General features: G+C 38.5%; 2 protein-coding genes across 9 annotated transcripts in view; one reads left to right on the forward strand and one right to left on the reverse strand.

The window, feature by feature from the left end:
- The window catches only part of OPA1 (OPA1 mitochondrial dynamin like GTPase), a 50,008-nt gene extending 36,284 nt beyond the window's left edge, over positions 1-13,724 (reverse strand). For 2 of the 8 annotated variants that reach the window (XM_030456016.1, XM_030456015.1), the window contains exons 1-6: positions 13,460-13,724; positions 10,520-10,838; positions 10,252-10,348; positions 8,997-9,104; positions 7,786-7,839; positions 7,084-7,151 (exon numbers count right to left, since the gene is read on the reverse strand). In XM_030456016.1, coding sequence (XP_030311876.1) covers positions 7,084-7,151; positions 7,786-7,839; positions 8,997-9,104; positions 10,252-10,348; positions 10,520-10,838; positions 13,460-13,662 — 849 coding nt within the window. In that variant the 5' untranslated portion in view covers positions 13,663-13,724. Of the gene's footprint in view, positions 1-2,389; positions 2,501-7,083; positions 7,152-7,785; positions 7,840-8,996; positions 9,105-10,251; positions 10,349-10,519; positions 10,839-13,459 lie in introns of all 8 variants that reach the window. The other 6 variants (XM_030456018.1, XM_030456017.1, XM_030456012.1 and 3 more) reach the window with 5 other exon arrangements.
- Positions 13,725-14,111: 387 nt separating this feature from the next.
- ATP13A4 (ATPase 13A4) overlaps positions 14,112-24,636 on the forward strand; it is a 43,888-nt gene continuing 33,363 nt past the window's right edge. Inside the window, 2 exon segments of the mRNA XM_008493313.2 lie at positions 14,112-14,199; positions 19,875-20,171. Of these exon segments, the coding sequence (XP_008491535.2) occupies positions 20,109-20,171 (63 nt within the window). The 5' untranslated portion in view covers positions 14,112-14,199; positions 19,875-20,108.

The raw sequence follows: 24,636 nt of genomic DNA on the forward strand, positions 1-24,636 counted from the left end.
CAGTTACTCATTTTACACAGTGATTGCTTTCCAATACCCTTTTCCACACACTGTATAGAATAAGAATTTGCCTCTGAAAATTCAGTAACTTTGAAACCACAGTTACTGGTTTTAAAATTATAGTCTGGTTAAACAATATACAAATTGGTCATCTACAGAAGAACTACAGTCATCTCCAAAAAATATCAAGGCCCAGCCAATATGCTAGTAAAAAGCAGACATTCACAGTACACCTATGTAAGACTAATCAGTTATACTCAAATATTTATCAATAGGCTAACAAAACCAAAAGGAAACAATTACCTTTGCTTTTAATGCCCTCTTGTGATTGTGAGGGAATTATTCAAATTACAACTAAAGTAGATTTAATATTGAGTAATTAAACTAAAATAGAAAAATATTCAAAAAATTGGGCAACAGAAGTCTGCAAAAATGAAATCATGTTCTCTATAATTCATGTTCTTTAGTAGACAGACAAGCAAGCCAGTTCAGTTATAAAATAAGCAAGGTTAGTTTACAGCCTGTCAAAAGGTCACAATGACTCAACAATTTCATCTTTGAAAGGAGAATTTGGATCAATGCTTGGAATCTTTAAGTTATATCCTCATATCAAGATCGTAAAGAAAAAAATTACCATCTTTTTCAATTTGTTTCAAGTAAAAAGGTTAGTGTGAGAAACAAGATACATTCCTTGTCATTAGGCATATATGCCAAACAGCACACTTGAATGCTAAATTAAAACTTTTTATAAGCAAGGGCAGCTAGACTTTCAATAAATGAGAAACAGAGTACCTGCCCTGGAGGACAGAATACAAAGACAGCCTTTAGAGCTATTTCAAAGCCTGGGAGCCGTAAGATTTGTTGCAAGAAAGTACAAGCAAAGTAGAATTTAAATAAAAAAGAAATGCAATATTGAACTCAATTTTTTTCTTGACCGCCTTTATTGTGCTGATGTGCCTATATCAAATACTGTATTGCATCATAATTTTTACATCTTCATACATTTCATTATAAACTCCAAGCTACTAGTCCACATTCCAATTCTCTCAAACTATATACTATCTGGTAGAGCCTGAAGTTACTCTTATTACAAAAAATACAAAACAACACAACTAACTGAACATACAGAAAATAAAGATGCCTGCAGACATCTTTACTCCTCTACTAAAAATACACATCCAGATGGGAATAAATGTAACATTTCTATGACACCTAAAAGCCTCCAATAATTGGGGGGTTTTTTGTTGTTTGTTTGTTGTTTTTTTTTTTACATATTGCCTAGATTAACCAACTGAGGACAGAACAAATCAGTTTTATTTTAAATCCAGATAGAATATTAACTAAAAGCATTTGAATAATAAAGTATAAAGAAACATTGCCTTTCACCATCTTTTTTTCTTTTAAAAAAAGATGAACAGAGTGGCTGGGAGTTGTAACTCTGAACCATAAAAAGCAGTATGTCAAGAAGGTAAGATATTTAGGTTTGAAATGCTACTATAGTTTCAGAGAACCCTGATTTGTTGACAGGCAACTGAAGCTATGAAACTGTCTATCAGTTTAACTCTGTTACTGTGTCCCTCTTCCTGTGGGAATTATCTGCATATGCACAAGACAAAGATACAGTACTCAATTCCAAAGCTATTGAAAACTGAGTAATCACAAAATCTTTTTTGAGAGCACAGAATCAGCCAACAAAGCAAGGTGGTTAAGAATTACTGGCTGTAACAGATTAGACAACAAAAATACCCTGATTCAGAAAGCCTTTCCAATTCATCGCAGCCATATAATAATAAGTAAGATGATCAGAGCTCAAAGTAAGTTAAGTGATATACAGATGTTCAACAACCACTATTATCAGTAAAATTATGCTTTAAAAAGGAAAACAAGCCAAAGGAATGCTTTTGATGAATATATAGTAGAGACTGTTATTAACAGCACAATTTAATTGTCCGTGCAACATTGTTTCTAAGCAGCTGCTGTAATTTTTCAAACAAGTAACAGCAAAAAGCAGAAAAAAAATTTTTTCCTGTGAACAGCTATACTCTTAACAAGATAGAGCTACTGTAAGCAACAGTAGAGAAAACAGACTTGACATTTATTCACATTCTTTCTTTAAATGCATTTTTAATGCATGGACTTTAAATAACAGCTTTTGTAGAGGCAGAGAACATACAATTTCAGTGACACAAAAATGTATGTTCTCCTTTTAACACCATGCTTTAAATGCAGCTCTTTTAAACAAAAACAGAACTCTGTATCCGTAATGAAGTTGGCTGTAACAGTTATTTGAGCCCATGATGTAATTAGTCAGAGTTTTCTATCCCAAATGCAGAAGGCTGAAGTATACCATTAGTGTGAATACAGAATGTAATGTCCCTTAAGCCATCACCTTTCGCTTCTGCTGGGAAGAGCCCATGTTATATTGGCCAGCGGCTTTGCGTGCTTCCTCTTCATGCTGCTGGATTTGTTGTTGTAACAGAATGAGTTCACCAAGCAGGCCCTGCCACGAGTTTGTAATAAAAAGGAGAGGAAAAATTCGGGGTGTAAGGAGAACAAAGTTAAAACAAAGGGCATGACAAAAACAGATGAAAAACAAGTATGAATGGGTCAGTTCAAACAAAAGTGAAATTTCATTAGCAAGATCTATTGCCAGCTAGCAAACCTAAGCAAAACCAATAAACATTTAGCTACATTTTATAATTATATTCAACTTTGAGTAAGTACCTAAATGTTAAAAAAACAAATCAACTATTCTGGCTTTAAAATATTATCAAAGGCTTCAGGATGCAATTTCAATTATGGATATCAGAAGTTCTTAAGTATGAGCAACTTTCCACCCTGTGTGTATTTAAAGTAAGTGTTTGGATATTCTACACAAAGTTGTGCTCAACAGCTAATAAGGCTCAACTTTGTCCATAATGTAAAAGTTCTCATTTTTTCCTTCTTACCAGCAAGTTTATAGAAAGGTGATTGTGTCTGTTACTTAACGTCCTCAAGCTAAGAGAAGCAAGATTGTTTGTAAAGCATAAAGAAAAAGCCCCCTCTCCACTTCTGTAGCAGACTGCAGTTTAAATTCATCCTGTCATAATCTTTCCTGATCACTTAAGAATCCCTGCAAATTCCTTTACTTATTCAGCATTCTGCTTAGTTTTCTAATCTTCTCCATCCACAAAAAATATTCTTGTAATGGTTAAGTTCTCTTTCAAAACTGATTTGTAAATGCTATGCCAGCTTTTACTGAAACTTTATGTACAGTTCATTTCAGAGACTGTTGACAAAAGCATTAATGAATCATTCAAATAAAACTAAAATATACTAAACTTCCTATAAGCATACATTCAGTGAAATGAAATGTTTCAAAAATGCACTCTGGAAATCCAAACCCCAAAACAGAACTTTGGTGTAAGAATTCAAGACATCTACCATGAAGATATACATTTGTTTCGTGAAACACACAGGCATGTACACATGAGGATAAACAACACAGGAGAGAGAGGATAAGAAAGATAATCAAATGACCAAATATAAACGTCTGTTAAATAGTGATTTGTGATTTAACAGTTCAAGAATAGAAAAATCTTCACATCTGAATTTACTGAACCACTTTAAGATTTAATCAATTTTTATATTGCCAGCCTAGTAAACTCAGAGCCGTGCCAAAAACTTGAGCAAAACAAAAGATTTCATTCCTGTACAGCAGCAAGGAGAGAGAGCCTCATGGCTATACTGAATATTAGAGAAACAACAATGTATTGTCATTTCACCAACAAAGAATTTCTCAGTACAACCTGACACAGTCCCTTTAAACACTATGCTATGGGTCAAGGAAATGGAAAAAAAAACCACTGCACAAAACCAGTTACGAAGGTCTTTTAGCATTTAAACAAAAAGTGTAACAAATGTTTGATATAAAAGGCCTTTAACAACTACCACTACACCATTAAATAAAATATTCAAGTAAAAAATAGTGATTTAAAGAGCTTTTAAAAAATATTTTACTTGGATACACCAGTCAATAGATTTATTTCCTTTATTTTCCATTTCTGAATTCAAAGGTTTGAATAATTAAAAAAAAAACAAAACCAAAAAACAAAAAAACAATCAAGAACCTTAAATTGCACAGAGCTATAAACATAACCTCCAGACTAGTATGAACTAGCACACAATCAAAAATGTTTAAATCTCTGTCAGGGGACACTACAACTGTTTTTCCCTTGAAGTATAAATAATTGATCATTCTAGTGTAACAATATTTATTTTAAAGAATTTTCTCTAGGAAAAAAAAAGAACATAGATTAATAAGATTTCAGAAAACAAGTTACTTAGAATCATTTTATTATTATTTCCCTTATTAAAGAAACAATGTAATGGGGACTAACACAAGCTAGCAAACACACAGGCAGGCACAATCCCTGCAAAGTCATAATGAAAATCCAGGTATGCAATAAATTAAAAAAAGGCAAAACAATTGCTGACCTTGTTACTCCATATGCTTTTAAAAAATACATTATTTAACATTAACAATCAGTTTCTTGTACTTCAGGTGAGCATGGCTTTCTATCTAATCTGAACCTTCCTCATGACTAAAGTATTCGTGTCCCATGTTCATGAGCAATGTGCTATGAATAGAAAAGAGAAAATTACGGAAACTTTATTGTATAACTTGTAAAAAATTAAGTTTTTTGTGCTTTCTTAAAAAAAGAAAGATCCAAGTCAAGTGATATTCCTTAGTAAAGCCTCTTTCACTCTCCAACTGTAGCAAACAGCCCTAGAATTACCATGCTGCTTCCTACACCAAAAGAAGGTGACCCTGTGCATGCTGCCCAAACCTCAACCATCAGGTTCCTCAAGCATGAGATTTTATCAAAGTGCCAAAGGCAGAGAAAGAACTGTATGGTTCACTTTGAATTATCTGGCCTTTAAGCTCCAAATTAATACTTAAATCACATTTTTCATACTCACTTCATCACAGCTATAACCACTATAGATTTTCTTCAAAAACTGAGCTAAGCTTTGGAATTTGTTTGCTTTAATAGGAAGCTGAAATGCTTTATGAAACTTTTTTTGGAGACAGACAATAGTTCAAGGTAATTTTCTAAGACGGTAACAGCCATTTCAAGGGCAAACCTGAATTAGTCCCACACATGAAGTATTTTCCTACACTATAGCTTTTATAACTGTCTTTCCTCCTCTTCTCCAAGAGGAAAATTTCTTATTTAATCCAAGAAGAAACAGATTTAAACTCCATCTATTTAAATTACTTAACTGAACACTCCAGCAATTTTAATTAATTTGTCTTTTAAAAAAATCATACTTTTTGTATTAAATAAGAGATTAGGGAATAAACACATTAGGTAGCAAGAAGCAGTACAGCCAGATCAGTTGTTTGGTTGGGATGATGTTCACTCTCTCTAACTCATTTTGCAAACTGACTGGTTCCTCACTCATTCTACAGGAAATTTTGAGACCCATTTCAGCACCATGCCCAGTAAGTTCTACAGAACAATCATCCAAATGAGGAAATTTAGATTCCTTTACCAGTTACTCATCTTTTCACAATGAAACAAAGAAACCCACCTCACCAGACACATTTAATACCAAGCTACAGCACTTTATGCATCCATACAATCACAATTCTTAAACTAGTATTGCTTAGCAATGGAAAGCACTCAAGGAAGAAAGGCCATCTAACCCATTGTCTTGAAAATTATTGTTTTACTTGTCAATAAACCAAGAGATTATGCTTTGTTAGGTATGTACTTTGTTTGAAATATTGACCAAAATCAGTATTAATTACAAACCCACAGTTTTGAAACTTAATGTTTCTAATATAATTGGAATAACTAAAATAAGTAAACCAGACTAAATTTTCTAAATTATGTTGATTTCACGTGGGCTGATAATTTACCAACAGCAGCCAAAGTTTTGTTGGCAAAGTTGAAATGCAGTTGTCACTGCATCCGAAAAAAACTCAGAACAATAATAAATATCACTGATATTACCAGTATTCAGTAAAAATATCAGTTAATTTACTTATCAAAGACAACGAACTAAGATGGCCACTTCACAAATTAGAGCAAAGTGTTTTACATATTTTTAACAGTGAAACCTGTGCTAAAGCAATCACTCAAGAGAAAACAAACTATATTTTACTGAGAAAGGAGAAAAAAAAACACAAGAAAATTTAATTTTGATGTAGAAATCCATTACTACTCTAAAGGGAAAAAAAGTTACTAAAAGGAGCTTTGTACAGGTTTCACTATCTATTGCCATGCAGAATTTATGTAGAATAGATGTATACATGCCTGCATATAGAAATGCTGTTTGTGTAAATGTCCCAGTTATAGTTTAAAGACTTTCAGTTGCAAAAAGGTAATAATTTACAATTACCCTGATGTATATCGTTTAATTTCCATTTTAAAAGATATTTAAAATATATACAATAATCAACATTACAATTTTAGAAGTTAACAGAAGTAAGACTTACTGTTCATGAAAGCAAAAAAACTTAACTTCACCTACCTTACATCAAGAAAAAATACCACAAAAACTTTTAGCTATCAAAACACAGTAATTATTTTTATAAAACATACAAAACTATATTCTGGAAAAAAGTAAGAAAAAGACACACTTTAAGAAACAGAAATTCTTTATTAAGGCAGAAATCCTTAAGTAAGAATCACAATCGTGCAAATGTCAACAGAACTGAGGTTGCAAGCAGAAATGTTTGGAAATAACTGTAAAAGCCTAAACCAACTTCAATAATAAGGTGTAAGCTCAAGTGCCACTGAGAATCCGCCCTGAAAATTTGCAAATGCACACAATTGTAATATTACAAATGAATTCTCTTAAGAATGCAACTCCTAAAGATTTTTATGACTGCCTTGTATTTTCCTTACACCAAAATGTTTATCATCATTGTATTATTTATATATTAAAAACCCAGTGCATACTCAGGTCATTTTCAAGGATAAATTCTATTCAGAATAAGCTTCTTCAAATGAACATCTGCAACTAGTTACCAAAGCACTTTAAAAAAATTACCTGCTGTTAAGACATTTAGTTTTGCAAGAGAGTAGTTACCTTCTTGTACTGTTTGTCACTGTCATATGCCTGGTCAGTAGCTCTGAACGCCGTTTCTCCGGGAGAACCTAGAATGTAATTACAGAAACTCATTAGAGCATACCAACAGTACTTAAACATCCTCAAGCTACACCTACTGTAAAATTAAAATTTTTCAGTCCCTATTAATTATTAGTTCAATAATCCATTATATTTCCATTAAAAAGATTCACCTTAAGACACTGAAAAATAAATTAATTTTAAAACTCATCTGGAAATTTGATATCTAGTTTGTGACTTGGATTAGTCATATTACAAGAGAGCAGGCAGCTTCAGCTACACTACTGAGGATCTGCAAACACTATAAAATTAATTTCTGGTAAACATGAAAGGATAACAAAAATTCCACTGGTATTATTATAACAAGAAAAAAAATGTTCTTTCTCACTTTAGTGACACAGGTTTTCAAAGCAAGGTCCTGGACAATGCCTGAAGTAAAAAGTACCTAACTAAAGACTGTGGCAAAGAAATGACTATTGATCTATTCATTCTCACGGGGGAGGATGTAAGTTTTTTTTTAAATAGCTGGAAAGTGTTTGTAATTCAGTATTAAATTGGTATAAAATGTGTTTACATTGATATTCACTCCTCTTAGTACAGCAGTGTTTTAAGAGTTTGCTTTAAAGACACAGGTTAAGGGCAGTAAAAAGGGCTTTTACACACCTAACAACAGAAGTAGATCAGAAGCTCCTATGACTTCACTAACCAAATTGTAACCTGTGAAAAATCAGCAGAAGAGGGGAAATAAAAATTATAAATACAAAATAAAATGCAAAACAAAGATGAGGGATCTTTGTCTCATTTGGAGGATCAAACAATCATAAATGGCAACTATGCCCCAGAGAGTATGAGAATAATAGGTGACATTTCACAATACCAGTTGATAGCACCACAACTTTAAAGAGTCAAAATACATAGGAGATTGTAATCCACTTGTCAGTCTCGTGAACTGGATGCCTACTTAGGAGCTTATTGAGTTGGTAAGATGAATGAACTAGTTATTCTATTGCGATTATTTTAAGAAAAGGAAAATGTACTTCTCATGCACACTGATACAAAAAATATTTTCAAAATGTACCTAAAGGAAGGACTATAAAGCCTCACAGAAATAATCTTTCATGAATACAAATATGTAGTTTGATAACAAGGGTATATAATAGGAACAATCTGGCACTTTATTACAAGAATGACATGGTGAAGTTTCAAGCTGTGCTCATTAGGAAGTTAAATGAAATGCTCAAATAAATAAATTTTAGTTTAAAAAATTCCACCAATCAGAAGTGTCTTATTTAAATCTCCCAAACCTAGAAAACCATTAAGCCTACTACTTCCTGGACACACTGAATGCACAGACCATCTCCATGTCACATCCTAAGCTCCATCCTAAGTTATATCTTCAAGTAAATCCTTCTGGAGCCATTTCCAGCTAGAAAACATTCAACTCAAAAGAATACCTTTGCTACAGATGTCTTATTTCACACACTTGCAACATTAACAATCATCATTCTTAATGATCCAACTCTCTTCTCCTGAAAAAGTTGTGGTACTGTTAGTGTCCAGCGCCAAATTCCCGCCAAACACATCCAGCCTCTACGATGCATTGAAGCAATGTGGCTTTCACTCTGTTTAGTGCTGTATAAGAATTCTAGGTTTCTACTCAATTTCACACTTAAGCTCTCTGTATTTGCTACTAGAATTCTTGTTTTTAAAAACACATTACACTTACCTGTCCATAACAATTTCAGATGAGAGATGAGATACTCACTGAAAGATCAGGATTCACGTTCTTTTAGTGTCTAAGGACACATCTGTAACCTCATATTGTAATATCTTACATATTCAAAATTAAAACTAAGCTGAAAGATTGTTCTCACCAGGAGAAAAAAATCCTTTCAGTGACGTGAAGCTCTCTCCAATCTTGTCAAAGTCAGGCAGAAGTTTGGCAAGGTCATCTGCATCAGGAAGGGCTTTGATGAGTTTTTCTAGGAAAACAGTACAACACCTAATGAGTAGGGTTTTTTCCTATTGCTTCTGTGAAGAGAAATGACTGTAAAACTTTGCAGATGTTTTGGGACAAGGCTGTTTAAATTATTTTTTTGTATTTAAAAAGTTTCTTTCCACATGCACCTCCCCCCATTAGCGTTGGGAAAGACAGTCAGACCTGAAAAGCCACTTGCTTTTTTAGACTTTGAACTTCCTGATAAGTTGGTGGCCTCAGGCACTTTAAAATGGTCTAAAACTTATTGCTGTTTTCCACCACATTTCATACATTATTCTCTCACAAACTTTATAAAGATAGTTTTAAAACTAAATGATGCTGCAACTATGGTCACCCCTTGTATATGTTCAGGAAAGCTTGTTATCCAATTTCACAAAAAAGTCAGTTTCATAATACTTTAAAAACCAAAATCTATTAGCTGTAAAGTACTAAAACAATTAGTGTCCACTAGCATAAAAAGAAAACATTTGTTCTAATTATTCAATCTCTGCATTTATTCAATGTAGTAAAATCTTTATAAACTTTTCTAAAAAAAAGACCACCTTACTTCTCTGCATACAGTAATAACTCAATCTATGTTTTTTGGATTTCTTTCATCTGAAAATATGCAAAAAACCTACTATAACCAAAAGATGCAGGAAAAGAATGCAAATATTTTTCTATTTTTCTTCTGTACCTTCAAGACAATTTTATAGATAGGCAGCTACATAATTCTGCATTTTCATGGTCTTCTACTCATACACATCTTTTACTTGTTTATTTTTTTAAAATGTCATTTATACACTTCTATTTTAACATAACACTACTAGAACCTGCCTAAGTCTCCTTGATTATACTACAGCTTTCCTTTCAACAGAGGGATTATAGCCGTATGAAAACTACCAAGAACATTCTCAAATGAAAGAATGAATTATAGAATACCAATCCTAAATAATGCTTTCATTTCTTCCTACAAACACAATGCTACAAATACCTTGGTAAGACACATCCCAAACTGTGGCAATACAAATTCTCTCAAATTAAAGCTATAAAGATACTACTGGAGACAGGCACAGAGGAGCTGCACCCTTATGTTTAAGTCTTGTGTATGCTAGTCCTTAGATACAGGAACATATTAGCTTTTGTGATACCGAAGTCAATATGTTCATCAAGCTCCCAAATGAAGTCAGGAACAATCCATTTATATTCATCGAGATCCGGCACCATGTCCTTCCACTGATCATATGTCTAGTACAAAAAATTAAAAAAATTAATTTAGTATGAACAGAAAAAGACATGTATGTAGAGAAGCAGCAAGTAATCTTCTGAAAGGCAATACCTACATATAAAACATTCTAACTCGTGGTACATAATAACACCAAAGATAAAATGCATAAAAGAGCTTCCACAGATAAATACCTTCTTAGCTGTATAACCACCACCTACAGCAGATCCCAATATAAGATATCGAATTTTGAGAAGCCTTGATGCTAGCCTAGCTAGCCAGAAGTTCCTGTGGAATTGGTATCCGTATTTTACATTTAAAAGTTTTGTTTTGCGTAGGGGAAGACGGTTAAGAGAAGAGAACAGCTGAATGGATATCCTTAGTGGAGGTCTTTGAAATTTTGAACTTGAATAGTAGGGATGATGTATACTTCGGGAAGCAAGATGCAAGTTTTGCAGTGGTGATTTTCTTTTTATTCTATAGCTGCTGTTTGCTAGACTCCGGCAGATGACACTAAGAGAAAGAAATAAAAACTCGTAAGCAACAGATTTCCTCAACACACCATTAACTCATAACCTCTTCAGAAGCAATTCACATTACGTTTTAACTGGTTACAGATAAATTACAGCATCATTCTAAAAGCACCATTTCCAGCTATCATTGGTATGCTGCCTGAAAAATAAGAATATGTAAATGTCATTGACAGGTATAGCATTCTAGTAACTATAGAAATAAAACCCTAAATACAATTTATGAAGTCCATTATGATTTATACTTCCACACTGAATTAAGTCAGGTAGCATGTCTGTGATAAAACAGTTTGGGCAAACAGGAGCTAATACTCCACAGAAGAGTATGATCAGCTTGCAATATTAAAGAAAATTAGAGGCTTAGTCTGTCTTGTTATTCAAAATGAACTTTTAGAGAACATTAAGTTTGTAGAGCATTTTCAACTTCAAAAATAAGAACACACAAAATTCCTTTGCAAAATGCATCTGTCCTTTTCTTGGCAAAGCAGATTCTCCTTTGGGGTTGATGACACCTTTCAGTTCCTTGAAAAGGAACTTTCAGTTCAGTTCCTTTCAGTTCCATGGTTCTAGAAATACAGCATTATTGTTTTGTCTTTGGTCACATATAGACAAGATTACTTCTGGAGATGGCTGCACCATGTTTGTTGTAAACTTCAATGAAGTAATACAGATTTACACAAAATGAAAAATATCAGTCTCAAAGATTTGACTCTGAAAACAGAAGTCAGTCATGAAAAGAACACGTTAATACACATGAACATTATCAATTCTACCAGAGTTAAAACAAACACCCAGACTGGAACAAAGCTCCCTGTATACCTTCAATCACACTATCTGCATGCTTCAACATTCTGGGGTAGCTTTGGTAGTTTAGGGAAAAGAACTGCTCTGGAAAAAGCAATTTCTTCTGTCACTTTCTGGTCTCACCATCATACCAGAATGGTTGACACTGTATCATCATTTACTGGATACAAAATATGAGTGAAATTACAGTTCTTGAAATTAATGCTTGTCCCTTCAGGCATTTTTCAGGGTTTTCAAAAGTACATTTATATACAAAAGTGACAAATACAAAAGAAGAATGTGGTTCACATAACTGAGAGGGCAAATTATTCCTCCCATAACCTCAAAGCATTATTAGTTAATTATTATTAGTTTATATATAATTAATATATTATTAGTTAATATTATGCAATTTTCTTCTCCGTGGTAGTTCTCCTAAAATACACTGTATTTTATAGTGTGCATTCTGTATGTTTAAAATAAAGGAAAAAGGGAGTTCCATCACAAACTGTTATGACAACAACATAATCAATTGCCTTTAAAGTGGTATCACATATTTGAAATCTTACCTGCTTAAAATGCACACAAAAATATTATTATTTATTACAAAAACCTGCTACTCCGTCACTATGACAAAACTTCCATTTTCTCTTCTTCTCTCTTCCCACTGCTAAACACTTCTGATGAATACTGATCCCCCCCAAAATAATAAAAATTTTAAAAATCACCCTAAGGTCTTCATTGTAAAGTGCAGTAAGACTGAAAAGGGTGCCAAAATGATGCTATAAAATGAAGTATTTCATGCACTCCACATCTAAAGCCTCTGGAAAGCTGTTTTTAACAATGATAAGAAAAGTGAGCCTTCCAGACACGAGCAGCTCTGCTATTAGAACCTGTCTGATTACAGGCCTGCAACCAGACCACTCTTACACGGCACTGAGATTATAGATAGCAGGTAACAGACACAAAAAAAGTGGCCTGTTGGTTGCCACAGATTCCACCTGGAAGTCACACCTAACATTTCACACATACTACTCCAATTTTAGAGATCAAAAACCCCCGCCTCGCCTGCAACACATTTTCTGTGAAGGCAGATTGTATGAATTTATAAAGTGTATATAATAGTTATGTTAATTATTAGCTATTAATCAGCTAATTAATATCTATAACTGCAAAGCAGTCTTACAAATTTAGCCCAACAGCAAGCACTGCTGTGTTTTCTTCCTCATTCAGCACTAGACAATACTTCTATTCCTACTGCTGTTCCCAAATCTGCCAAGACACACAGCAAGATTACCGGCCACCTGGTATCACCGCTCCTGTCGGGAGTAATGTAGAAGATCTATGAAACCCAAGAGGTAAGTAGGGTAAATGCTGAGGGGGAACAACATCTGGACGCGAGGGCGACCCGAACTCCTAGGGCGGGAATGCGGGAGACACAGCTCCCTCCGCATCGGATCCCTCAGGTCTCAGGGGAGCTGAATAACGGGGAATTTCGCAGTCTGGGAAGAGCAGGTCCCGGGCTCACCCCTGTGCCACATACACACCCCCAACACGCCCCTCACACCTCGGGCCCCGCTGCGCATCTCCGGCCTCCCCCGCGGGCAGCACCGGTCCCTGGGGTGCCCAGGGCCTGCTCAGCCGGGACGGGAGTTACAACCAACACTGCGCCCGGGGCAGAGATTCCGAGGTGGGAAGAGGCTGGAGACAGTGGCGGCTCTGACGGGCGCTCGCCCCGCACAGCAGCCACGCACCAGGGCCCGGGCCCGCCGGCGGCCCGCAGCGCCCGGCCTGACCCCTGCCACGGCCCGCCCCGCTCACCAAGCCGTCGGCGCCCGCGTCCGCCACATTCTAACGGCCGAAAAGGTCCCGGAGAAGCCGCACGGCTCGCGGTCTCCCGCCGGGGCTCCGCCACCGTGCCTGGCGCCCCGGGCTGCCGCGGCCAAGGGCAGGGGAGGGGGGAGCCAGCGGGGCCGCGGGCTGACGGGGCTGCCGCCGCTTCCGGGCACGGCCGTCCCTTGCATCTGGCCCGGAGGGAAACTGCACCTCTCCGCAGAAAGGTTCCGGGTGGAGGGAGAGTTTTGAGGGAACACTGGTGAGGCGGGGGGATTGCCCGCCCCGGAGGAGCGGGGCGGGGCGGGGCGGGGGTGTCATGGCTCCGCCACAGCTGGGACTCCTGATGCCCCTCGCACTCCAGCAGAGACAGCCCTGTGCCCCAGGGGGGGGGCCTGGGCTCGCCTCGGGGAGGGCTGTGAGGCCTGGCCTCAGGGGGAGGGCCGCGGTTGTATCAGGTGCTTCCTTTCCGCTTTAATAAGAGTCCCTGGTGAGGGCACAGCTAGGATGTGATGAAGAAGTGCGTGAAATGGGTGATAGCGCCGCTTCCAGAGCTGGAAAATCTAATTGGGCTTCTGTGAGTCGCTGGGTTTTGCCAGCAGGACCGCATGGGAGCAAGAGGAAGATCCCAGAAGTGTTCATCAGATCTCTCCCTCAGCCCTCAGTCAGGGTCATCTCCAGTTACCTCATTTCTCAGAGAGTGCCTCACCTCCTGGAGTGCTCACATGGTAAAGTCAGTGCTTGCTAGCATTAACAGGTTTTCCCTTTGTGCCTGATTTGAGTCTTGCAGCAAATTAACTCCATCTACACTGGACAGTGGGAATATTATTTTCTCCACTTAGCTGTTTGAAAACTGTTTTCATTACTCCTCACACTCTCCTTTCTGTGTTAAACGACCCTAGCCCCTCTTCCATGTTTTCTGACTCCTTTGTCATTCTTCTCTGTGCTTTCTAGTGGACTGTTCTTAGTTGGTCCACAGCTTCCTTCCTGTAACACAGAATCGAGTAACACGTGTAGAAATTTGGGGCATTTTACAGACCAGTTTTCTATTCATACAGTGAGATTTTTCAGAGCAAAGGGAGTTGCATAAGGATGATATAGCACCTAAATGTATTTCCAGGACTGAGGTAAGAGTTAAAGGGATGAAATGAAGGACGTTTTTTTGTCTCTTGCTTGCTTTTACATGTATGTATTTATAAATTTAAGGGACTATCTTAATTTCACATCTTACCTTTGATTTTATATTTTAACTTGAAAAGTTATTTTTGTGGTTTATTCCGGGCTTTTTAGTGGTGGTTTTTGTTTCTTTTTAAAGGCAAATTTCAAATTAAAAAGGATGATGATACTCCGTGGGGGACAGTTACAAATAACCGTCCATAAACTAATATGCAATTTTTACTTTGAACAGCAGAGGGCACCCCATAATCAAAGGTTCCAATTTAGGCTGCTTTAGCAGTGGTTTTTCCAGAAGGATGGTAAACTGCCTCAGAAAATGAACAAATTCCACTGCCTTCATTGGTTCTGCATTAACAGATTTTGCTAGAATGTTATGACAGATGGAAATGATGGATTTTTTATATCTTTAATCAGTTTTATCTTTTTTTTTCAGTTGTGAAGATCCCTAAAAAAAATAATCTCCCTACTAAGGGTGTTCCATAGGAGTGGAAATTGTCAACAGGAATGGGACTGTGAATAATTAATAGATTGGATGAGCCTTAATTCTCCCCTGGAGACCTGGGTGCAGTGGGATACTTTCCTAGCAGCTCATCTATTTTCTTAGGGAAAGGGCAGCCAAAAACCTCTACTGCACTTTGAACAGACTCTATAAAGAGCAAGGCTCACATTTGGGGAGTCCATAAACACTGTCCAGGCAAAAAAAGCATGTGTGGCACTCCTGTGTTCCATTTCTGGCACCTCCCAATATAATGAGTCATTTCCCAAAATAATCAGCCTTCCTTGGGAAAGATACCTTTGCACCTGATTCCTTTCTTTTATAGCTTCTAGATAGCAGTGATTAGTTTTGCTATATAATGAGGTTTACCAGAAAGGGTTTGTGAAATCAGAGGGTTTACAGAAGGTCCTGTGTGATTAACCTGGTCTGCTACAACAAGATGATTCATCTAGTAGATGAGGGAAGAGCTGTGGACATTGTCTGTCTGGATTTTGTTAAAGCTTTTGAGACTGTCTCTCACAGCATTCTTCTTCAGAAACTTATGGCACTTTGCTTAGATAAATATACCCTGCATTGGATAAAAAATTGTCAGGATGGTCAGGCTGAAAGTGGTAGTGAATGGAACTAAATCTGACTGGCAGCTGGTCATGAGTAGTGACCTCAGGGTTCAGTGCTGGGGCCTCTTCTCTTTAATTTCTTCATTAATGATTTGGATGAGGAGGTTGAGTGTACCATCAGTAAATTTGCAGATGACACCAAACTAGGTGGTTGTGTTGATCTGCTGGAGGGTATGGGAGCCTTACAGTGGGACCTGGACAGGTTGGACCAATGGGCCAAGGGTAATTGTATGAGGTTTAATGAGGCCAAATGCCTGGCACCTGGGTCATAACAACCCCCTGGGGAGCTAGAGGCCTGGGGAAGTGTGGTTAGAGAGCTGTAAGTTGGAAAGGGAGCTGGGGGTATTGGTTGGCAGTTGACTGAACATGGGTCAGCAGTGTGTGCAGGTGGCCAAGAAGGCCAATGGCATCCTGGCTTGTATTAGGAACTCGGCGGCCACCAGGATCAGGGAGGTGATCATCCCGCTGTACTCAGCTCTGGTGAGGCCACACCTTGAGTCTTGTGTTCAGTTCTGGGCACCTCACTATAGGAGGGACACACAAATGCTGGAGAGTGTCCAGGGAAAGGCAACAAAGGTCATGAAGGGCCTGGAGCACAAGTGCTGTGACGAGTGGCTGAGGGAGCTGGGGGTGTTTGGTCTGGAGGAGATGAGAAGAGACCCTCTGGCTCACTTGAACTACCTCCAAAGGAGGTTGGAGTGAGGAGGGAAACAACCTCTTCTCCTTAGTGACTGTGATAGGATCAGAGGGAATGGATGGAAACTGCACCAGGTGAGGCTAAATGTTAGGAAACATTTTTTCACTGAGAGGGTTGTCAGGCATTGGAATGGCTGGCCCAGGGCAGTGCTGGAGTCACCATCCCTGGAACTATTTAAAAGGTATTTGGACCCAGTCCTTAAGGACATGGTTTAGTAGTTAGCTTATGGTGTTGGTCAAAGGTTGGACTGGATGACCTTGGAGGTCTCTTCCACCCTAAAACATTCTGTGATTCTTTGATTTGTTTTACCAGAAGCAATCACTATCTGGTGTAATCACACAGTCTAGGATAATGAAGTACAGCTATACAACACAGGTGCCAAGTTGAGAGGAACAAGGACTTCTGCTTGCAGGCAGACACCGTCTCACAACCACTCCTGATTTAAAAAAAATAAAGAGGGAAGCACAGGGAAGAAAGATGTGAAGCAACACTGACTTGAAATTACCTTGTGTGATAATACAGTCTGGGAAAGAAAAATGTTGCTTTCCCACAACAGGCCTTTGGTAGCACTTAGTTAATAGGACCACATCTCCTCCACCCTCTGGTTACTTGTCAAGAGAGGGCAGCGTGGAGTAATTACAAAGCAGAACTGTTACTTCAAAGGTATAATGGAATGTTTTGAATTTGACCTTGAAAATAATCAAGAAAGCATAGAAAACAATAAACCAGAGATGATGGAACTCCAAGATGGGAGTCTGCTGGCAGTCACAAAAGTATGAGAAGCACGAGTAAGGAGAGAGAGTATTTGGCCCACATTGTTGCTTATGAGGAAGCAGAATTGAACCTCCATGTTTGTGCAGAGCACTTGGCCCAACAACAAATGAGCTACCAAGAACAGAGTGCAGAAGGTGAAGGAAAGCAGTGATTCAGACTGCATTGACAGTAAGAGAAATAAAAATAAAACACTTAAGAATTCTAGCAAATCTTATGATTATTGGCAGTCACTCTCAGAGGTTCCAGGAAGAAAAGTACTGTATATACCAAAGGCTGTCATGGTAACAAGGCTAGCAGCATTTTTATTTCATAATCAACTCTATAATTGCATGAGGTCACATATCTCTGAGGCTGACTCCCTCATAGGCTTTGTGGCAGAATACCCTGCAACGGTTCACTGGGGTCCATCAGGCCTAGTGTGACTTAACAGACTGCTTTAACTCAAGTCATTTGTCCAATGTTTCGGTTTTTTCCTGCCAGTTTTTCACAAGTGTTTGTGAATTTTCAGCTACTGTTCAAAGCCAACTTTGTAGATCAGATGAAAGCTGGACATGATCAGGAAGACTTCTGTAGTTATTGGCTTGCCCACATCAGTATTCTCTTCCATGAAAGTCTTGTCTGCAGTGATCATTAGTTAACATCAATGACCATGACAAGTTAGAGCATCCATCAGGAGCATTTATATATCAATCAAGAGCTGTACACATGAAACAGATAAAGAGAACAGGCATTCTACTACATCCAGTTCTGGTGTCCCACACCATAATGAGGACATAAATCTTTTGGAATGAGTCCATAGGAGAACCACAAAGACAATCCAGGGACTGGAGCACTTCTTCTATGAGGAGAGGCTGAAGGAGCTGTCCTTAAGAAAAGACTCCAGTGGCACCTTATAGCTGCCTTCCAGTACCTGAAGGGAACCTACAGGGAGGTGGGGGAAGGGCTTTTCATTGGAGTGTCCAGTGATAAGACAAGGGGAAGTGGTTTTAAACTGAATGAGAATAGGCTTAGACTGGATTTTAGGATGAAGTTGGTTAGGACAAGGCTGGTGAGACTCTGGAACAGGTTACCCAGAGAAGATGCAGATGCTCCCTCCCTGGAGGTGCTTAAGGGCAGCTTGGATGAAGCTTGAGCAACTTTGTTTACTTGAGAGGTGTCCCTGCGTATGGCAGGGAGGTTGGAATAGATGATCTATAGAGGTCCCTTCCAACCCAAGCCATTCTATGATTTGATGGTTCTATGAAATAGACTTTATTGCATTCTTTGTTTTTAATTGCAAAATTTTGATTTTTACATAATAACTGAGGTTCCTGCTTCTGGGTCTCAGCAGAGCAAAATTGAAAGGCTCAAAGCTAGCCTCAGAGTTGCAGTTGGGGAAAGGATGGGGTAACAATGAAGCTGAGGTATGGAGAGCACCTTGTTCCCTCTTGATCTTGTGACAAAAGATCACCAGTAATACAGCTTAGTACAGCTATATCCTTTTCTGTCCAGCCTCTGGTCTGGGTTCCCTTTGAAAGTGTGCTAATTGCAAGACCAGACAACTTAGCTGCAACACAAACTGCTTGTCACCAGCATTTTACAAACATTATCTGTTCTGGTACTGTGCAAACAGTCACATCTGGTTTGCAGGTCTGCACCTGGCTCAAATTATTAACAATGGTCAACTTTTATTGTGTTATATAACCTAGCTCCCTCATTTTCTCTTCTCTGTTCCTTGTGTTTCCCCCATTTCAGTTTCTCTGAGCTGCCCATGATAGTAGAGGTTCTGAGCTTTCCTGGAACTTGAGATGTCTGGGGCTTGCACAAGTCTGTGCCACATGGAAGAAAAATTCTAATGAATAGGAAATAATTTGGCACCTCTTGAACTGTTTCAGTTACCCTAGAAATAATATTTTAGTTTCCTTATTACATTTGCTGGAAGAACAGGTTTGCCTTTCCTGACCTCATTCCGAAAACATTTGGTGTGTGACTTCTTAAAAAGTAGCAAAGAACAAGGAAATAGTAATAAGAATGAACAAGACTAATAAACAAATGCAGCCTGACTGTAGTAAAAGAAAAAAAGTTGATCAAATCTTTAGTGCTTTTTTCCTTCCGCCCTCATTTTGGCCTTGATTTGGAGGCCTGAGATGTTTGTATCCAACTCCCTGATATCAGAGGGGAATTCTAGTTTCCCCCAGGAGTGAGTAAATAACCTTAGTATTTCTCAAAGCTAGCTGGTGAGGTCAGAAAACATTCTGTGATTATATCCTTAATACTGAATAAAAGTGCTGGTTACAGATCCTGTGTGGCTGGATCCCAACACGCAGTCAGTGCATAAATCCACCTGTATAGACTGGGGCCCCTGTTTACAATGCAAGAGCCTGAATTTTTCTCCAAGGCACATGTGAGGATTACAGCTGGACACTTAGTTCAGGCTGGTTGCTAAGAATGTTAACAACATCAATGCCTATTTTCTTTCTCATTTGGACACACTTCTGGTCTCCAGTGATTCTGTAATCTCTCAAAGAAAAATAATCCCCTCTTGCCCTCTCATGAAAGTTGTATGCCAGTAGCACTTGATTGCACCTATCAGAGTTATGACCCCAAGTAATATTGGGGCAAACACTTGCAAGATCTGACTTTTTCTTTTTTTTTTTCTTTCAGTGTCTTTGAGTGAATTTTGCATGTACCCTTGCAGTTGCAAAACTCCAGCAACAGAATGGGGGAGGAATTAATGTTACCTGCTAGCCCCACAGAGAGGGAGGAGCTCAATTCTTCAAACATCAGCAGTTACAAGGAAGGTGTGTACTTAGAGCACTTCTCAATGTGGAAGTTCAAACACACAACGCTGAAGACCTGTCCTGAGGGTGCTCTAGAAAGTCTCCTAAGGCTCATTTCATGGGGGAAAGTCCTGACAAGAACCATTATGCACGGCTTAACCAGGGAGAAGAGAATGAAATGGTGAGTTCTTTTTCTGTCTGGGTCTTTTTCAGTTTGAAGCAGCAGATGGCACATGTTGTACAATAAAATGCTACAGTCTGTAATTTAATGATGGATAATGGGGGTCTTCCCATAGCAGAAACGTAGCAGAGTTAGAAAAGTATGCAATTTTTTTAGGAGAAAGGAAATAAAGTTGTATATATCCACTGGCTTTAATTGTTTATCCCCTCCAACAGAGCTTGACAGATTACTAATGTGGCAATATAAATGTAGGTGGAGGTGGTCTTCTATGAGGTTGAGGGATGGGTCAGTGCAGTGTTTCTAATCATTTGACAGCTGAATCTCTATGGTCAGCTTCTTTTAGGTAATGACTGGGAAGCTTGGCTTTCTCTGGAACATAAAAACTCATGTGTTATGTTTACATCATTACTAGCAAATGCAGTCTGCTCAACTGGCAGCACTATCCCAGCCTGAGCACCTTGACAAATCTAGATTTCTATGTACAAAACTGCCACATTTCTTTCCAGAGTTTCCCAGGGAGTAGTATGTTTACATGTGTCCTGTAACACGTGAAAATAAGTCCTGTGTTTATATGAAATGTAAGATCTACTGCATGGTGCTTCTCTTAAGCAGTAAGCCTGGTACATGATTGTAGAAAATTCAGTGCTTTTTAGCTGCATTGTCATTACTGTGTTTTGTGGCTCAGCAATTCGTCACATGCCTCTGTGTGTCGAACACATTCTACTGGAGATGTCAACCCCTGATGCAGCTATAAAGCAATGATTCTCTTGTGTGTCTGGCAAATGCAGTGCCTCTCAAAATTCCTGTGCTGCAAAGCTGCTGGAGCTTTGCTGAGTGCTGTACAACAGCCCCAGGAAAGCCTATGAAACGAGCATTTGCAAGGTGGCATAAATGTCCACTTCCAGAATCACAGAATCACAGAATGTTTTAGGGTGGAAGAGACCTCCAAGGTCATCCAGTCCAACCTTTGACCAACGCCATAAGCTAACTACTAAACCATGTCCTTAAGGACTGGGTCCAAATACCTTTTAAATAGTTCCAGGGATCCTGGAGAAAGTGTCAAAACCTATTCACCAAGAATTCCAGTTTATTGAAAAAGAGACCATGTCATGGGAAACCATGGGCATATATTATTCGTAGATACAAACATAGATTTTTCAATCAACTCTGCCATCCAGGGAAGGAGAATTTTCATATTTTGCGTAATGCAAACCTGAGTAATCGGTGATGTGCTGGAGAACGTGGTCAGGAGTCACCCAGCAGCACGAACAGGGCACTGCAGGAAGTGCAGGGAACTGGCTCTGAGGGTGGGGACTAATTGCTCAGTGCAATGCAGAACCCAACTGGCCCCGCCGCTGAGTTACTAACCTTGCCCGTAGCCTCATTCCTGACTAGAACGCTGGTGCTGATGTGCTTCTGCTCCTCAGCTCCAAATGGCTCCAGGGTTTGTGTCTGTGCACCACCCTCCACCTGTCCTGGCACCATAAACACTAGCTTATTCTCTTCCCACTGTCTCTAGCAATGCCAAAATTGAGCCTGAGTTAATTAGGACTGTGCAGATTTAACTCTAACCAGTTAACCTGACTGTTAAGTTGTTAAATGTGCAGAGCCACACTGTTGTACCCTGTGTGTCCAATTCCAGCAGTGTGTTGCTGGGACACCCAAATTGTGCTTGCTAGGAGCCAGCTGCTCCAATAATGTTCTTGTATCTCACCAGTATCATACTGAACACAGGTGCTGTGAGTCACTGTGCTGGGGTATTGCACCGAGCTGATGTGTGTGCAGTGTTGAGTTGGTGTGCTCTGTGAATCCCAGGAGCCTGGCAGTTGCATTATGCCTGCAGAGTGTGAGCAACACTCATTCACCTGGGGTTTCCAAACAAAAATCACAGCAAAAAAGATTGGTAAAGCAGTAGAATGATAGGTGCAATGAAAACTATAGCTAAATTGTGCTAGATTTGGCAGGTATGTGTGTGCTTTTGTGACATGTAGGTATGAGAGACAGAGAAAAAGGTTATGAGCATGAGAAAGAGGAAGGTATGTGTGAAGATGTCAGGTACTGTAAGAGGATGAGGGAGAAACCAAAGTATGTGTAGAAAAGAGAGAACAGGTGTGTGTATATTCATGTGGAAGACAAAAAGAAAGTAATATGTAGGTGAGTGAAGTTTTGAAAAAAATGACAAAGAAGGTTCTGTTCAAGCAGAGGAGAGAATAGTACATGGGGTAAAAGAATCATGTTCAGACATTCTTTCTTTGTTACAATCATGTATTTTAAATTTTTGGCAGACACAGCAAGTGGCACTGGCACATATTTCCTCAGTGACCCTGTATAATTTTTTAAAACATTCTAAGCCATGAAAAATATTCTTCAGAATGACTTTAAACAGTTTAATCCACCTGAACAAAGTTATTAACAGGCAGTTCTTGACTCCTCAATCAAGATCATATCACGTGAGATAATAATAATGTAGAAAATAATGTAGAAGCTGACATTGTGCAGGTGTCAGTTCTTCCAGAGTGAAATAGTTCAAATAATTTTGAAAGCATAAAAGTAACACATCTGCACTCTGCACATGCAGTGCTTTCCTGAGTTGATCTAGTTGTCCTTTTCTCTGAGGGAAGTTGGGGAGCTCTGATGAGAAGAAATAGTTTTCTTCGGTGTTTCCATTTCAGGGTAAAGCTGAGACGCTAGGTAGTCTTGTATTAAAGAATAATCGCTCTGTATTAGGAAATCTACCCTAAGTCATATACTATACACAAGGATTTACTATATATCTTTATGTACATTTTTGGGATTCCTTTATGTGGCTGGGACATAGTCGTTTGAATGAGAGTTCAGGCTCCTGGTAACCAGTGAAAACTTAGCAATGTTTATTAAAGCATGAGATAATTTCTCTCTTCATAACCATTTGTAGTACTGGGAAGATCTCAGTAGTGAGAGCACTCTGTACACAGAAGCTTGTATCAGAAGGCTAATAAGTCTGGTAATAGGAAGGGATTTATTTTAGGAATTAGCTTGTGTTTGTTTCCTGTTGGGTTTTTTTTTTTGTTGCTCTGGTTTTATGGTTTTTTTGTTTTGTTTCTTTTTGTTTTTGTGGTGTTTTTTTGTTTTGTTTTCTTTGTTTTTTGGTTTTTGGGGTTTTTTTGTTTGTTTATTTGTTTTCCTTCAGGAAGGTCTGCTTGAAGGTGTTTTGGGGAAGAAGTAATTGTTGGTGGCATAAGAGGAGGGAGGAAAAACAGCTTTGTGCCCTCTGCCAATTTGATGCTTTTCTCTGTACAACTTGAGATTAATCATTCTCTTTGCATAAATCCTAAAGTGCAAAGGCTAAGTCTTGCATTGAAAAATTTTGTGGTAGACCTTGACAGGCTGCTGCTTCAGGAAACATTTTCTATCAGCCTAAAGCATGTGTTAGCCAGTTGCTTATGTCTGAAGGAACGGGACATCTGCAGTCAGTCAGCTGGTGAGCCCCAGTTTACAGCTATATATGGGTAGCTGTCTGTCTCTTTTGGCATGCCAAATTTTGGAGGGAATCTGACCCAGAAATTTAATAGAGTTTGAAAAATGTAACTTTTAAGATGGAATCTTCTTCCTAATTGAATTTTCCTAAGTGAATGTTGCTACTGGCTTCAGAAGGAACAGAAATGAACCTCTGATGAAACAGTTTCTGGTTGGTAAGAATGCGAATCAGTTATTAAATTCCTTGTGAATCTTAACCAGTCTTTCAAGGCTAATCCTATTATCTGTTGTTATAGCAACAAGTTATTTGTAATCAGGTACCTGGTGATTGGATTGCCAGAAATATGATAGTCTGCAGCCACTGTTAAGGGTACTTGCTGATAGCTACAGGCCTTGTTTTCACCAAAGAACAGGATGACTGGACTTGTTTGATTTTGCATTTAAATTCTGCTGTGCAGAACTTGGAATTTACAGGCAACTTTTTTAAAAGCATACGTAACAAAGACTTACTGGACACTAGAGCAATAAGCTCTTGAGTGCTGGCTTTGTAAAAGCAGCTAAGAATCTTTCTTGGAATAAGCACGTTTTCTGCCAACTGAGCAGGCCTGGCAGCTTTTCTATCCAGTAATCCATGGCCCCTCCCTAGACCCTTCACTCACAAGTTAAACAATTTTTTTAGTCACTCTAACTGTTGGGAGTCTCAGAGGATATTAACAGATGAGGAAACAAAGTATTACTAAAAATTATTCTACAGAAGTGAGATGAGCCCCTCACACCAGCCTCTTTTGTAGATAGTGCTACATCCTGTGACATATTGAAGACCTTTGTCTTACAAATAGCTAATTGCAGGTTTTTTTCCATCATCTCATTAAGGACACAGGTTATTCGGCTGTTCAATGTCACGTGTGCCAGATTCACACACTGATATATACAGCCAGCAAATAAAAACTGATAAATACAGCCCAGCAAAAGTTTTTGTCTTTTTCTTAACAACATAAAACCAACCTGT

Source organism: Calypte anna, chromosome 9, assembly GCF_003957555.1.
Source record: "Calypte anna isolate BGI_N300 chromosome 9, bCalAnn1_v1.p, whole genome shotgun sequence".
NCBI lineage: Eukaryota > Metazoa > Chordata > Aves > Apodiformes > Trochilidae > Calypte > Calypte anna.